Source organism: Scyliorhinus canicula, chromosome 18 (genome assembly GCF_902713615.1).
Source record: "Scyliorhinus canicula chromosome 18, sScyCan1.1, whole genome shotgun sequence".
Taxonomy (NCBI): domain Eukaryota; kingdom Metazoa; phylum Chordata; class Chondrichthyes; order Carcharhiniformes; family Scyliorhinidae; genus Scyliorhinus; species Scyliorhinus canicula.
In genome coordinates, this window is record NC_052163.1 from 60,514,148 (window position 1) to 60,531,225 (window position 17,078).

General features: G+C 45.9%; 1 protein-coding gene across 4 annotated transcripts in view; it reads right to left on the reverse strand.

Moving 5' to 3' along the window:
* cacna1g (calcium channel, voltage-dependent, T type, alpha 1G subunit) overlaps positions 1 to 17,078 on the reverse strand; it is an 827,599-nt gene that overhangs the window by 33,380 nt on the left and 777,141 nt on the right. For all 4 annotated transcript variants that reach the window (XM_038776398.1, XM_038776397.1, XM_038776396.1 and 1 more), the window contains one exon: positions 12,935 to 13,075. In XM_038776398.1, the coding sequence (XP_038632326.1) occupies positions 12,935 to 13,075 (141 nt within the window). The remainder of the gene's footprint in view (positions 1 to 12,934; positions 13,076 to 17,078) is intronic.

The following is a 17,078-nucleotide window of genomic DNA, read 5'->3' on the forward strand; positions in this document are numbered from 1 at the left end:
GGCCTGGGGTTTGAAAACTTGAAATGTAAAAGTTTCCTTCACCAAAATCTTTGTAACTTAGAATTGCACCCTCCTGCCGCAAGCTAAGATCAAAATCAATAAAATGGACCATTATCTCTCGATGAAAGTTGCAAAAAAGTATTAAGTAGTGTGGTAGTAGCTCCTGGAGTTTCATGCGACCTGAATGGCCGATGGAGTCGGAGTGTGCGAGCCCTGGCAGCAGAGCCCAGTTTCCCCAGTCAGTTAGCAGTTTGGTGTGTTGGAAAATAGCGGCCATTTATCTCACTCTCTATTTTTAGTTATTACTTTAATGAACTGTTATTCATCAATCAACTTGGTGGTCACCCTTCTGTCAGGATATTATAAGTAGTTACAAGGTGGGCAGCACGGTAGCATTGTGGATAGCACAATTGCTTCACAGCTCCAGGGTCCCAGGTTCGATTCCGGCATGGGTCACTGTCTGTGCGGAGTCTGCACATCCTCCCCGTGTGTGTGTGGGTTTCCTCCAGGTGCTCTGGTTTCCTCCCACAGTCCAAAGATGTGCAGGTTAGGTGGATTGGCCATGATAAATTGCCCTTAGTGACCAAAATTGCCCTTAGTGTTGGGTGGGGTTACTGGGTTATGGGGATAGGGTGGAGGTGTTGACCTTGGGTAGGGTGCTCTTTCCAAGAGCCGGTGCAGACTCGATGGGCCGAATGGCCTCCTTCTGCACTGTAAATTCTATGATAATCTATGAGGGTAACGAGACTGAGGTAGTTCAGAAAATATTCTTCGATTTTTCTCCTTTTGTTCCCCTTTTCTAAATTACTGAGGAACCAGACATCTTCATGCGTGAGTCTAGAGATTAATTGTCTGGAGTTTTGTTTTTAAATCATGGGGGAGGGGCATTCCAGTTTAGCCCAATCTTGCAAACATGCAACTCGCATGTCGAATAGCGATCAGGGCAGGGCCAAAGGACGAGGCAGTGGCGCAATGGTATTGCCACTGGACTAGTAATCCAGAGACCAAGGGGAATGCCGTGGAATTCAAATTCCATGGCAGATGATGGTAGTTGAATTAAATAGAATAGAATGAAGTCACCAGAAGAGGCCATTCAGCCTATCAAGTCTGCACTGACCCTCCAAAAAAGCATCCTACCTCGGTCCACATGCCCACCCTATCCCCATAATCCCACCTAACCTTTTGGACAATAAGGGGAAATTTAGCTAATCCATTGAACCTGCACACCTTTGGACTGTGGGAGGAAACTGGAGCACCCGGAGGAAACCCATGCAGACACGGGGAAAACGTTCAAACTCACGGTAGCATGGTGGTTAGCATCAATGCTTCACAGCTCCAGGGTCCCAGGTTCGATTCCCGGCTGGGTCACTGTCTGTGTGGAGTCTGCACGTCCTCCCCGTGTGTGCGTGGGTTTCCTCCGGGTGCTCCGGTTTCCTCCCACAGTCCAAAGATGTGCGGGTTAGGTGGATTGGCCATGCTAAATTGCCCATAGTGTAAGGTTAATGGGGGGATTGTTGGGTTACGGGTATACGGGTTACGTGGGTTTAAGTAGGGTGATCATTGTTCGGCACAACATCGAGGGCCGAAGGGCCTGTTCTGTGCTGTACTGTTCTATGTTCTATGTTCCACTCAGTCATCCAAGTTCAGAATCAAACCTGGCTCCCTGGCGTTGTGAGGCAGCTGTGTTAACCACTGTGCAGCCCCATAAAATAATCTGGAATTAGAAGTCTAATGATGACCATGACACAATTGTCGATTGTCATAAAAGGTGCAATTACTGTGGGCAGCATGGTAGCACAGTGGTAAGCACAGTTGCTTCACAGCTCCAGGGTCACAGATTCGATTCCCGGCTTGGGTCACTGTCTGTGTGGAGTCTGTACGTTCTCCCCGTGTCTGCGTGGGTTTCCTCCGTGTGCTCTGGTTTCATCCCACAGTCCAAAGATGTGTAGGTTAGGTGGATTGGCCATGCTAAATTGCCCTTCGTGTCCAAAACGGTTAGATGGGGTTATTGGATTATGGGGATAGGGTGGAGGCGTGGTCTTAAGTAAAGTGCTCTTTCCAAGAGCCGGTGCAGAGTCGACGGGCCTCATGGCCTCCTTCTGCACTGTAAATTCTATGATCTATGATTAAGCTACTAATTGAAGCCACTCTGCTGCAGCCCAGCCAGACGTACTCAGTCCAAGGGTTGAACCCAGAGCCGCTGAACTGTATGAATTAGTATCACATCTGGGCGCTGCATTTGCCCCATTCGTTACTACATTACAATAGTGACTACTTTTAAATACATTTAATTGGCTGTAAAGTGGTGTGGGACATCCTGAGGTTGTAAAATGCAATTTCCTCTTTGAAGGTCCTTATTAACTAAAATTAGTTGGCTTCAAAGTAAGGTTGGAAGTTTGCATTTTAGGCTGATCCTCAGTAAATTATTGCAACAAATATACACCTCAACCTTTTCTTTTAATAACATTACTGCTACAAATATAAAATATAGTATATCACAATTTCTACATTCATCACACTGGCCCAATCACCTTTGACTCCTTTGTTAGTCAAGAATCACTTCTGCCTTTAAAAAGTCAGTGGCAACTGGTATTGACTTTTTACACTGCCCGTGTACAATCTGCCTCATAGTGGGCTCTATCTTTTAATTTTTTCCTTTATTCTATCATGGGATGTGGGCATCGCTGGCAAAGCCAGCATTTGTTGATGATCCCTAATTGCCCTACTGAACACTTCAGGAAACATTTAAGAGTCAACCACATTGTTGTGAATCTGGACACATATAAGGACATAAATGCGTTAGAAGCAATTCAGAGACTGATCCTGGGATGGGGTGAGGTGGGGCGGGGGCTGCGGTGGGGGTGCGTATGAGGAAAGGTTGGACAGGCTGTGCTCCATTGGAGCTGAGAAAATTGAGAGATGATCTTATTAAAGCATGCAAGATCCTGAGGGGACTTGACAGGGTGGATGCTGAAGGGATGTTTCCCTTTGTGGGCGAGGCAGTTAAAAATATTTCAAACAGAGATGAGAAGGATTATTTTTTTCTCCGAGGGTCATAACCATTGAAACTCTATTCACTGGAGACTGGTGGAGGTTGGTCATGGAATATTTGAAAGGCAGAAGTGATTCTTGACTAACAAAGGAGTCAAAGGTGATGTAGAAATTGTGATATATTATATTTTATATTTGTGGCAGTAATGTTATTAAAAGAGTGGGTTAAGGTATATATTTATTGCAGTAGTATTATTAAAGAAATTAGCTTAAGGTATCCAGACTGGATGTCTGCTAACGCTCTGAGTAAGGAGTCATAAAAGGTGATGTCATGATTGATTCTAACCATTTACTTTTTTACATATAGAGGACTAGTGGGATGTTGCTATGATTACTGGAGATACCCTGGAGAGTAGATAATTTATACAGGGTTGTATTTAGTCCAAGCTAATCAGGTCATGAGATATCTTAGTGGGATACAGATGATGTAATTAATGGGAGGAGCCAGGGGCTGGATTCTCCGCACCTTTAGGGGCCAAGCCCTCACCTTGAGGGGCTAGGCCCGCGCCTGAGTGGTACCCGTCCCGCCGGCTGCCGTGGAAGGCCTTTGGCGCCATGCCAGCCAGGGCCGAAGGGACTTCGCCGGCCGGCGGAAGTCCGCGCATGCGCCGGAGCGTCAGCAGTTGCTGACGTCATTCCCGTGCATGCGCAGGGGAGGGGATAACCTGCGTCAGCCATCGCGAAGGCTGTGGTCAACGCGGAAGGAAAAGAGTGCCCCACGGCACAGGCCCGCCCGCAGATTGGTGGGCCCCGATCGCGGGCCAGGCCACTGTGGGGGCACCCCCCCACCCCACCCGGCGCCAGATCGCCCCGGGCCACCCCCAGGACCCCGGAGCCCGCCCGCGCCGCCAGGAAGGGAGGTGGTTTGATTCACGCCGGCGGGAGAGGCATTACAGCAGCGGGACTTCGGCCCATCGCGGGCCAGAGAATTGCCGGGGGGTTGCCCGCCGACCGGCACAGCGCGATTCTCGCCCCCGCCGAATATCCGGTGCCGGAGAATTCGACGGCCGGCGGGGGCGGGATTCACGCCGGCCCGCGCCGATTCTCCCACCCGGCGGGGGGTCGGAGAATCCAGCCCCTGGTCTGTAGTTTTGCAGTTTGCCATGGGAATCGAGTTTAACAAGACAGAGGATTTTAAACTGAACAGCAGTTTTGCCAAATGCTGCTGGGTATGCTGCTGGGTTGAGCAGAAGTGTACTGATTCTGCTCATGAAAGGATCTCTCTCCAAACGTCTCTGCACATCAAAGCAAGTAATCTGTTTGTAGGCTTTATTTCTAAATGATATTTGAACTGTCTTGGGTTGCTTAATTGGAGTTAATAGCAAGCATAGATGGTAAGTTTTTTTTCCATAAATTTAGAGTGCCCAATTCATTTTTCCAATTAAGGAGCAATTTAGTGTGGCCAATCCACCTACCCTGCACATCTTTGGGTTGTGGAGGCAAAATCCACCCAAACGTGTGGAGAATGTGCAAACTCCACACGGGCAGTGACCCAGAGCTGGGTTCGAACCTGGGACCTCGGCGCTGTGATGCAGCAGGGTCAACCCATGGCACCACTGTGCTGCCCCACAGATAGTAAGTTTAAGTTTTTTCTTGTTTTTAAGAACTGTTTAACTGATAATGTTAAGATATTTCTTTGACATTAATGTGATTAATTCTGTGTTTAAATTAAAGTTTGCTTTAACATAAAAGATACCCATCAGTTAGAATCATCACTTCTGGAGTGAAGTATCCTTTCCTCACAGTTTTACAAATTAAAAAAAATTGTTTGGGGTTCTTGCCCAATACCTTAACAAATGTTAGAGTCTGGTCCAGTACCCTGACAGTAAGTAAAATGTGGAGTTGAGGCTGTAATCAGATCATGATCTTATTGAATGGTAGAGCAGACCAACTCCAGTTCCTAATTCATATGTTTGTACATTAGGCCAGACTAGGGTAAGGATGGCGGATTTCCTTCCTTAAAGGTCATTAGTGAACCAGATGGGTTTTATGACAATCAGTAGCTTCATGGTCTCCTTCACCGATGACTGGTTTTATAATTCCAGGCATAGAACTTAGAACAGTACAGCACAGTACAGGCCCTTCAGCCCACGATGCTGTGCCGGCCATTTATCCTAATCTAAGATCAACCCAACCTACACCCTTCAATTTACCGCTGTCTATGTGCTTGTCTAAGAGTCGCTTAAATGTCTCTAATGACTCTGACTCCACCACCTCTGCTGGCAGTGCATTCCACACACCCATCACTCTCTGTGTAAAGAACCCACCTCTGACATCTCCCCTATACCTTCCTCCAATCACCTTAAAATTATGTCCTCTCGTGACAGCCATTTCCAACCTGGGGAAAAGTCTCTGGCTATACACTCTATCCATGCCTCTCATCACCTTGTACACCTCTATCAAGTCACCTCTATGCCTTCTTCGCTCTAGTGAGAAAAGCCCTAGCTCCCTCAAGCTTTCTTCATAAGGGGATCAGGGGTTATGGGGAGAAGGCAGGAGAATGGGGATGAGAAAATATCAACCATGATTGAATGGCGGAGCAGACTCGATGGGCCAAGTGGCCTAATTCTGCTCCTCTGTCTTATTGTCTTATAAGACATGCCCTCCAGTCCAGGCAGCATCCTGGTAAATCTCCTCTGTACCCTCTCCAAAGCATCCACATCCTTCCTTTAATGAGGCGACCAGAACTAGACACAATATTCCAAGTGTGGTCTAACTAGGAATTTATAAAGCTGCAGCAATACCTCGCGGCTCTTAAACTCAAATCCCCTGTTAATGAAAGCCAACACACCATATGTCTTCTTAACAACCCTATCAACCTGGGTAGCAACTTTGAGGGATCTATGTACGTTGCCCCCAAGATCCCTCTATTCCTCCACACTTCCAAGAATCCTGCCTTTAACCCTGTATTTATCAAGGTTGAACTCCATCTGCCACTTCTCAGCCCAGCTCTGCATCCTTTCAATGTCCTGTTGTAACCTGCAACAACCCTCAACACTATCTACAACTCCCCCAACCTTCGTGCCATCGGTAAACTTACTAACCCACCCTTCCAGTTCCTCATCCAATTCATTTAGAAAAACGACAAAGAGCAGAGTTCCCAGAACAGATCCTTGCGGGACACCACTGTTCACCGACCTCCAGGCAGAATACTTTCCATCCACTACCACTCGCTGTCTTCTTTCGGCCAGCCAATTCTGTATCCAGACAGCCAAATTTCCCTGTATCCCATGTCTCCTAATTTTCTGAATGAGCCTACCATGAGGAACCTGAAATCCATATTCACCACATCCACTGCGCGACCTTCATCAAAGTGTCTCGTCACATTCTCAAATAATTCAATGAGGCTTGTGAGGCATGACCTACCCCTCACAAAGCCATGCTGACTATCTTTAATCAAACTATGTTTTTCTAAATAATCATAAATCCTATCTCTCAGAATCCTTTCCAATATTTTGCTCACCACAGACGTAAGACAGATGGGTCTATAATTCCCAGGGATTTCCCTATTCCTTTTCTTGAACAGGGGAACAACATTCGCCTCCCTCCAATCATCCAGTACTACTCCAGTGGAGAGTGAGGACACAAAGATCATCGCCATCGCCCCAGCAATCTCCTCGCTCGCTTCCCGCAGTAACCTTGGGTATAGCCCAAGGTATATCCTGGGGCTGGTTTAGCACAGGGCTAAATCGCTGACTTTTAAAGCAGACCAAGGCAGGCCAGCAGCACGGTTCAATTCCCGTATCAGCCTCCTCGAACAGGCGCCGGAATGTGGCGACTAGGGGCTTTTCACAGTAACTTCATTTGAAGCCTACTTGTGACAATAAGCGATTTTCATTTCGCGGGGCTGGTTTAGCACACTGGGCTAAATCACTGGCTTTTAAAGCAGACCAAGGCAGGCCAGCAGCACGGTTCAATTCCCGTACCAGCCTCCCCGAACAGACGCCGGAATGTGGCAACTAGGGGCTTTTCACAGTAACTTCATTGAAGCCTACTCATGACGATAAGCGATTTTCATTTAATTTAATTTCATCCCGTCAGGCCCAGGGGATTTATCTATCCTGATGCTTTTCAAAATTTCCAGCACATCCTCCTTCTTAATATCAACTTGTTCAAGTCTATTAACTTGGTTCAAACTGATCTCGTGAGCAACAAGCTCCCTCTCTCTAGTGAATACTGAAGAAAAATATTCATTTAGGGCCTCCCCTACTTCCTCAGACTCTAGGCAAACATTCCCTGCACTATCCCTGATCGGCCCTAGTCTCACTCTGATCATCCTCTTATTTCTCACATAAGTGTAGAACGCCTTGGGGTTTTCCCTAATCCTTCCCACCAGGACTTTTTCATGCCCCCTTCTAGCTCTCCTCAATCCATTTTTGAGTTCATTCTTGGCTACCTTGTAACCCTCTAGAGCCGTGCCAGGCCAATCAACCTTGCTTCCTCAACCTTACGTAAGCTTCCTTCTTCCTCTTGACTAGAAGCTCCACTTCTCTTGTCATCCAAGGCTCCTTCACCTTACTGTTCCTTCGTCATCTCAGTGGGACAAAACCCGGCCAGGTGTTAGATTTAGATGTAGGTGAGCACTTTGGTGATAGTGATAACAATTCGGTTATGTTTACTTTAGCAATGGGCAGGGATAGGTATATACCGCAAGGCAAGAATTATAGCTGGGGAAAAGGCAATTATGATGCTATTCGGCAAGATTTAGGATGTATAGGATGGGGAAGGAAACTGCAGGGGATGGGTACAATCGAAATGTGGAGCTTTTTCAAGGAACAGCTACTGCGTGTCCTTGATAAGTATGTACCTGTCAGGCAGGGAGGAAGTTGTCGAGCAAGGGAACCGTGGTTTACTAAGGAAGTTGAAGCACTTGTCAAGAGGAAGAAGAAGGCTTATGTTAGGATGAGACATGAAGGCTCAGTTAGGGCACTTGAGAGTTACAAGTTAGCCAGGAAGGACCTAAAGGGAGAGTTAAGAAGAGCGAGGAGAGGACACGAAAAGTCGTTGGTGGATAGGATCAAGGAAAACCCTAAGGCTTTCTACAGGTATATCAGGAACAAAAGAATGACTAGAGTAAGATTAGGGCCAATCAAGGATAGTAGTGGAAAGTTGTGTGTGGAATCAGAGGAGATACGGGAAGCGTTAAATGGATATTTTTCGTCAGTGTTTACACTGGAGAAAGACAATGTTGTCGAGGAGAATATTCAGGTTCAGTCGACCAGGATAGATGGAATTGAGGTTCACAAGGAGGCGGTGTTAGCAATTTTGGAAAATGTAAAAATAGATAAGTCCCCTGGGCCAGATGGGATTTATCCTCGGATTCTCTGGGAAGCCAGGGAGGAGATTGCAGACCCTTTGTCCTTGATCTTTATGTCGTCTTTGTTGACAGGAATAGTGCCGGAAGACTGGAGGATAGCAAATGTTGTCCCTTGTTCAAGAAGGGGAATAGAGACAACCCTGGTAATTATAGACCTGTGAGCATTACTTCGGTTGTGGGTAAAATGTTGGAAAAGGTTATAAGAGATAGGGTTTATAATCATCTTGAAAAGAACAAGTTGATTAGCGATAGTCAACACGGTTTTGTGTAGGGTAGGTCATGCCTCACAAACCTTATTGAGTTTTTTGAGAAGGTGACCAAACAGGTGGATGAGGGTAAAGCAGTTCATGTGGTGTATATGGATTTCAGTAAGGCGTTTGATAAGGTTCCCCACGGTAGGCTATTGCAGAAAATAAGGAAGTATGGGATTGAAGGTGATTTAGCGGTTTGGTCACCACGTTATAGAAAGTATGTGGAAGCTTTGGAAAGGGTTCAGAGGAGATTTACTAGGATGTTGCCTGGTCTGGAGGGAAGGTCTTACGAGGAAAGGCTCAGGGACTTGAGGTTGTTTTCGTTAGAGAGGAGAAGGCTGAGAGGTGACTTAATAGAGACATATAAGATAGTCAGAGGGTTAGATAGGGTGGACAGTGAGAGTCTCTTTCCTCGGATGGTGATGACCAACACGAGGGGACATAGCTTTAAATTGAGGGGTGGTAGATATAGGACAGATGTCAGAGGCAGTTTCTTTACTCAGAGAGTAGTAGGAGTGTGGCACGCCCTGCCTGCAACAGTAGTAGACTCGCCAACTTTAAGGGCATTTAAGTGGTCACTGGATAGACATATGGATGAAAATGGAATAGTGTAGGTCAGATAGGCTTCAGATGGTTTCACAGGTCGGCGCAACATCGAGGGCCGAAGGGCCCGTACTGCGCTGTAATGTTCTATGTTCTATCCAGCACTCATAGCAAGTGCTCCCTAAACAACCCCCACATTACTGTTGTGCATTTCCCCAAGAACAATTGTTCCCACTTCATGCTCCTCAGCTCCTGTCTAATGGCAATTAAATACCTTCCCATACTGTCTGTTCCTATCCCTCTCCATGACTATGGTAAAGGGCAAGGAGTTGTGGTCCCTGTCAATGAAATGCTCTCTCACCGAGACATCTGACACCTGGCCTGGTTTCTTGCTGAGCACCAAGTCCAATATGGCCTCCCCCCTAGTCAGCCTATCTACATATTGAGTCAGGAATCCTTCCTGTACATACCTGACAAAATCTGCTCCATCCAAACCATTTGCACTAAGGAGGTTCCAGTCAATATTAGGGAAGTTGAAGTCACCCATGATAACAACTCTGTTACTTCTGCACTTTTCCAAGATCTGCCGCCCAATCTGTTCCTCTATATCTCTGCTGCTATTTGGGGGTCTATAGAAAACTCCTAATAAAGTGACTGCTCCTTTCTTGTTTCTGACTTCCACCCATACTGACTCAGTAGACAAACCCTCCTCAACTACCTCCTTTTCTGCAGCTGTGGTGCAGTCCCTAATTAACAGTGCCACTCTCCCTCCTCTTTTATCTCTCTCCCTTTCTTCTGAAAACATCGAAACCCCGGAACATCTAACAATCATTCCCACCCCTGTGAAATCCATGTCTCCGTAATGGCCACAACATCGTAGTTCCAAGTACTGATCCATGCTCTAAGTTCATCTCCTTTATTCCTGACACTCCTTGCATTGAAACAGACACACATTAACCCATTCCACTACCCTATCCTCTGATCCATAGCTCTGGTTCCCATCCCCCTGCCAAACAAGTTTAAACCCCCCACTCAGGATATTGGTGCCCCTCCAGTTTAGGTGTAATCCGTCCTTCATGTACAGGCCCCACCTTCCCCAGAAGATATCCCAATGATCCACATATCTGAAGCCTTCCCTCCTGCACCAGCCCTGTAGCCACGTGTTCAGCTGCACTCGCTCTCTGTTCCTTGCCTCACTTGCACGTGGCACCGGTAGAAATCCTGAGATCATTACTCTGCTTGTCCTGCTCTTTAGCTTCCAACCTAACTCCCTAAAATCACTTTTTAGATCCTCATCCCTTTTCTTATTATGTCGTTGGTGCCTATGTGCACCATGACTTCTGGTTGCTTACCATCCCCCTTATGAATCTTGTAGACTCGATCCGAGACATCCCTGGCCCTGGCACCCGGGAGGCAACATACTGGGGCATATTAACTGAATTTAAATCCTCCTGCTGCTAACCCTAGGCTCCTGGATTACTAGTTCAATAACATTACCACTGTGCCATCGTCTTCCCTGTTCTGTATGAATGTTGCCTGATAGCTCACGATAATCAAGTGTCAAAACTCCAAAGTATTCCTCGATCCTAACACCTCTAATACTGTTCAGATTATGAGTTTAGTTACTGACTTGGCACTGCTGACAGGGACTCTCAATATCTGCTTGGACAATGCATTACAGAGTGTTACAGGCACGTTGTATGCCGCCAGTGGATGAGATTTCTTGTTGGCACAATGTATTCAGAATATGGGCCCCATAATCGACTAAAGTGTTAGAACATGACCGAGCAATTAGCTTTGAGACTGATGACTGTACAACGGTATTTCAAGGCATTCAATCATTCACGTCCACTGTTCAAGATTTTTAATTCAGGTATAATGCTGAAAAATCCTGCAATTTTCTACAACGTCCCAAAGCTGTCGAAGACTTTAATACTGCTCTCACAGCTGTGATGTGGCGCCTATCCAACACCTGAATACCTGCCCATCCATCTGGAGAGGCTTAGCCTATAGGCTGCAATGCAGCTCCGACATCTGGCAAGCTCCGTCTGTCCAAGAGATAAATACTGCTGCCATGTGTATAGGATCTCTTATAACAATCATCTCGCACGTTTGGACGGAATACAGGAAAAGTTAATAGGTTGCCCATCTCTCAACTTTAGCTCCTGACCTTTTTCTCTCTGTCGTGCCCACGTGTCTCTACAGGCATTGGCCGTGTCTCAGTTAGTCACACTCTTGCCTCTCAGTCGGAAGACTGGGGTTTAAGTCCCACCCCAGAAATTTGAACACAAAATCTATGGTGATACGCCAGTACAGTATCCATAGAAACCCTCCAGTGCAAAAGGAGGCCATTTGGCCCATCGAGACTGCAACGACCCTCAGAAAGAGCACCCTACCTAGGTCCAATCCCACCCCCCACCTTCTCCCTGTAATCCCACCTAACCTGCACATCTTCGGACACTAAACTCAATCCACTTAATCTGCACATCCTTGGATTAAGGGAGCGATGAAATGTGAAATGTTGCCAATTAGATGAGTCATTAAACTAAGTCCCTGTCTGCTCTCTCAAGTTTACATTATTTTGAAGACGGGAGCATTCTCCCTCATGACCTGCTCCACATATTTCCCCTCAACCAATATTACAAAAATATACAGGTTATCTGCCCATTTGTTACATTGTTGCTTGAGGGATCATCACTAAATTACAGCAGAAAGTACATTTCAATGAGCTGTAAAGTGCTTTGGGGTGGTGTGAGGTTGTGAAAGTTGCTTTGTAAATGCAAATCTTTCTTTCAGGATTGTGAACATGCTGAAGCACACGTCAGCTTGACCTTGATAAAGTATTCGATCATTTCCTTCAGAAGGTGAAATACTTCCCAAAGAGATAGAGAGCTGGATCTTCAAAGGAGTCTTAGGGTTGAGGCCTGGAGCAGGGGGGATTTCAAATTTGCGGTCCCAGATGTTTGTCTTGTGATTTTCAAAGGGCTGACAGGAGTGAGGGAACGGGAAACCCCGTTGCCGCCAATTAATGTACCTTTAAGCCGCTTAATGAACTCGTACTTTTGAAGCTATAATTTGGTGAACTCAATAGTCTGGCGCACATTAGTATTCGCTTGTTGAATTTGCTGCAGGGCCATCAGAAACTTTCTCATCATTTATTTAAAGCTGACCTTTCCAGGACTTCCTTGTGCCAGTTCCAGCACTATTCTGTAATCTATCCTGAATGGCCCTTTCATCGCCATGGACGCTACTGGCCCTCTAGGGAACTGCCTGTTCTCATCGGCAAGAGAGCAGCAGGCCCCAATATGGCTCCCACGTGCTTTTTCCACTGGTGCCAGGAAGGCAATTCCTGTATCCTGGAGGCATGCAGTGTCACTTATTGGGAGCTAAGCTCACCTCCTCGCCATTTAGCCCATTTGAAGTTAAAAACAGCATTTTGAGAACAAAACACCTTGGGAGTAGGGTTGGGATGTATCCCGGTATCAGGTTCCCAACCCCAACACTGAACATCTGGCCCATGGAAAGTGTGGAATTATGAGGAAGTAAAACCCCTATTGCATTATTAACTGTGCAGTACATTTTATCAATGTCCACTCCTGCAAATTAAGGAATGACCCTCAAACAATATTGATCAAAAGTGACACCATTGAAAGGCCCCTGGTGTATCATCGTCAATGCATTCCCTTCGCCTCATTTAGCCTTGGTCTTTAGAGCCATTCTTAGGTTCCAGATCTGAACACAGGACTTTGGCAGAGAAGCTAGAATTATTAACCTGTTTCTCAGCACAGCATTTGTTTTGCTGTGAAATGGCATAGTTGTGGCAGACAGAACCTGAGAGGTTATCCATCAGGGTTAATTCTCCTTCCAGTGAACCTTGGATCAGCAGGGAGACGTCGTCAAAAAATTGCTTGTCCTGTGTACACAGGGCATGCAGGAAGGAAGGGTGAAGAGGGCAGAGGGATTAATTAGGGAAGGGAATTAGAAGGATTGTATCAATACACAGTAAGGTGTGGTTAGGAAATGGAAAGGAAAAAGAACATGTCATTAAACAAAATCCACACTTAGTATCAGCGAAAATATTGGTGCGCAACACAGAAAGACATACTGATTAATCCGACACTGTACATTGTAAACCCAAAGTTGCCATAGTCCCAGATGACCAGCCCCTTTGAGGGGGAGAGCTGACTGGCACAGATTTAACTTGAGGATCACCACATCTCAGGCGAGGGGCAAGGTTGAGAAGATTATTCATGAATAACCTCAGCCAATACGGGAATTGAACTCGCATTGCTGGCCTCGCTCTGTATCACACACTAGGGGTCTAGTCAACTGAGCTAAACAGGATTAGTTCTCATTAGGGATGTTGGCTGTTACTGCAAAGTTATCATACTTCCAGATACTTATTTGTTTTGTATAATTATTGATGGCACAAGGTATTAAATGTTGTGATTTACACCAAATATCTGAGACAGAGTAGGATTGAAATTCACTAACAGTTCTCAGTACTTATTGCATGATTTCTCAATCTGGCGATCTACAAATTTATTTCCCTGTATTCATTCTTACCGTACTACTTTACTTCAGAAAATGATTAACTCAGACTAAGACAAAGGAGGCAATAAAACCCACAATGTTCAGCCTCCTCCAGACACACGTTTGGTCTGGTTTCAATGAGGTACAAATTGTTTGGACCCCGAACACTGATTAGGGTTGGCAACTGTTTTCAGAGAGCACTGACCTTGTTCTGTTATTTAACACATTCTGCAATCTGACCTTTATGCTACTAGTAGCACCTGCCTTAGTCTTTAACAATACCATTAAGACTCCCTTTGTCCCCGGGAGGCCATATTCGGGGTGTCAGAACAGCCAGGGTTGGAAACGGGTGCGGAGGCAGATATCATAGGCCTTCGCCTCGTTGATCGCCTGAAGGCGGATCCTGTTGGGATGGAGAGCAGCCTCTCCACCCTGTGCCGTGGCGTGGCGAGGGGACCTGTTGGAATACTTGATCCTTGAGAAGGTTAAGTTCGAACTGAGGGGAAGCTCGGAGGGGTTCTACAAGTCATGGGCACTATTTATTATGCACTTTCAAGAACTGGATAACATCGAACATTAGTTGGGGGGGGGGGGGTGCGGAGGGCTGTGTATGTTGAAGATGGCTATGGGTAATCCCCGATTCCTTTTTTTTTCTTTGTCATTTGTTTATGTTAACATGCGGGCTGTTGTCTGGGCATGGTGGGAGGATGGGATTGTTGTTACTATTAATGGGGTTTGAGATATTTGTTGTTGGTTATTGATTGTTGTTGGGTGTAAATTCGGGAGAAAAATTGTGAAAAAGGAGAATAAAAATATTTTTTAAAAAAGACTCCCTTTGTCTTGTGTCTATGATATCTTTGTCAAGTCTTTCCTGAGCTCCCACCTATCCCTGACTTACTATTTTGCTCCACTTGCACTAACCCCTCTTTTCAATGCTCCCCCCCCCCCGCTCTTTTCAACGGCTTTGAAGCAGTCATATGGACTTGAAACGTTAACTCTGCTTCTCGCTCCAGAGATGTCAGACCTGATGAGTATTTTTCCCAACATTTTCTATATTTATTTTGGATTCACAGAATCCAGCTTTTATTTCAGGGTTGTCAATTTTCGAGGATTGTCCTGGAATCCCCCAAAATTAAAAATTAATCTCCAGGACACTGCTGTCAGCAATCCCAGGGGAAAAATCTGAGGAAGTGCTAAAAATAGTGCAGTACATTTTGCACATTTTCTTTGAGCACTTTCATCTATTAGTTGAGACTATTGGCTGTTCAAGAATCATACATTTGAATAGATTGTGTGCACTTTACTCTAGTTAAGGGAAGGTGCTGTGTCGTGGGAATAGATGTGTTGGGTGACCAATGATGGGAATATGGAGAAGGGACAGTTGGAAACGAGAAATCATGCGATGAAACCTCCAGGAATACAACCAATCAAAGTTAGTAACTCTCCCTTTGACTGAATGATATTTGGAGCTAAACCCAAATATTAGACAATTTATTATTGTTGAGGCTTCCTCAGCTCTTCTAATAACTGTTAGTGGTGTGGAGGAGGGGCACAGAAATAGGCTTGGGACTCAGATACACGACAACGGGCAGCACGGTAGCATTGTGGATAGCACAATGGCTTCACAGCTCCAGGGTCCCAGGTTCGATTCTGGCTTGGGTCACTGTCTGTGCGGAGTCTGCACATCCTCCCCGTGTGTGCGTGGGTTTCCTCCGGGTGCTCCGGTTTCCTCCCACAGTCCAAAGATGTGCAGGTTAGGTGGATTGGCCATGATAAATTGCCCTTAGTGTCCAAAATTGCCCTTAGTGTTGGGTGGGGTTACTGGGTTATGGGGATAGGGTGGAGGTATTGACCTTGGGTAGGGTGCTCTTTCCAAGAGCCAGTGCAGACTCGATGGGCCGAATGGCCTCCTTCTGCACTGTAAATTCTATGAAATCTATGAAACTCAAAATATGCCACCAAAGTTTCCATTTGGCTTAGTAAGGGGTGGACCCCCTGCTTGTCCCTTACATGGTCAGTCAGCCAAAAAGATGGAGATAGACATTGGGGTCTTCCATGACTGTGATCTGCCACTTTCCTGTACCTTCATGAAATCTAACAAGCCTATATGCCCAATGAGATGTGGCACATCTGCTTCTAGAAGAGCACAAATGAGTTGCACGAGGTTGCAAGGCATTAATTGGCCACTTAAGGGCCTCAATTGTTGCGGGTTGGGAAGGCTGACCATGGGCCTTCCTTCCGTCCTGAGATTTAATCATGGAAAAGGTGGAAAAGAGGCAGGGTCCCCAACTGGCACGCTCCCATCTGACTAAGTGCAGCCGCCTCCAAACCCGCCTCAATGGAGGGCATTAAATTCCTCTCATAATCAGGCTAGAAAAAAAGGAGTGTTAGCGGGGATGACCAAAAACCCGGTCATGGAAATGGGTCTTAAGAAGGGTCTTAAAGGAGCAAAAAGGTTAGAGAGATGAAAAGGTTGAGAGAGGGCCATACAGAGCGTGGGGTTCAGATGAATGAAGGTATGACTGCCATTGGTGAAACAAAAGGAAGGAGTAAGGGTGGGGAGAGGGAATCAAAAAACAAAGTGACAATTTGCACTTTTGTTGCACCTTTAATATAATAAAATGTTCAAGATGCCTGAGGTATTGTGGACTTTTCTGTTCGGCTGCCCAATGCCATCAGCAAGTACACTCAGACCATCTGCACAGTAAAGTTCTCTTTACTTTGCTTGAGCAGTAAGTCCAATTCCAGAAGAACACTCTTATGTCACCAATGTGATATTCTGCCACATCCCAAACCAGCCATTTTGGTGTGTCAGTGACTGAATTTGCCAATTTAGTGGTGAATTGGAGTTTTATTGCAGACTCGTGAATATTACGAGCTGGATTAAGACTGCGCAAATTAGTTTCAAGTAGGCACGACTGCCAATAGTGAGGTGAAGCAGTGGGGCAAAGGGAGGAGGGATGTACTAGAGGCTAGAGACAGAAGAGGGGAGAATTTGAGCACAGTGTAGCTGTAGGACTTGAGGAGATTACAGACATAGGGTAAGGACATGAATTGTACATTCATGAAATGTACATTTGAGGTGTTAAGGGAGCCAATTCAGTTGGAAAGGTCAGGGTTAAAGGGTGAATTAGGATATAGCAACAGAGTTTTAGATGATCTGGTATATACAGGACAGCTTATGGAGGATGGGAGACTGGCTCGGAAATCGTCGGAATCTGAAGGTGACAAAGGCCCAGGTGAGGGCATCAGTAGCAGATAAAGTGAGGGTGGAGTTTGAAGCAATATGACAGAGGTGGGATCACAATTTTTGTGATGTGGGGTGGGAATTGGATTCGGGGTGAAAAGAGAATTTGGGGTGGGAATTGAATTTGGGTTGGGAA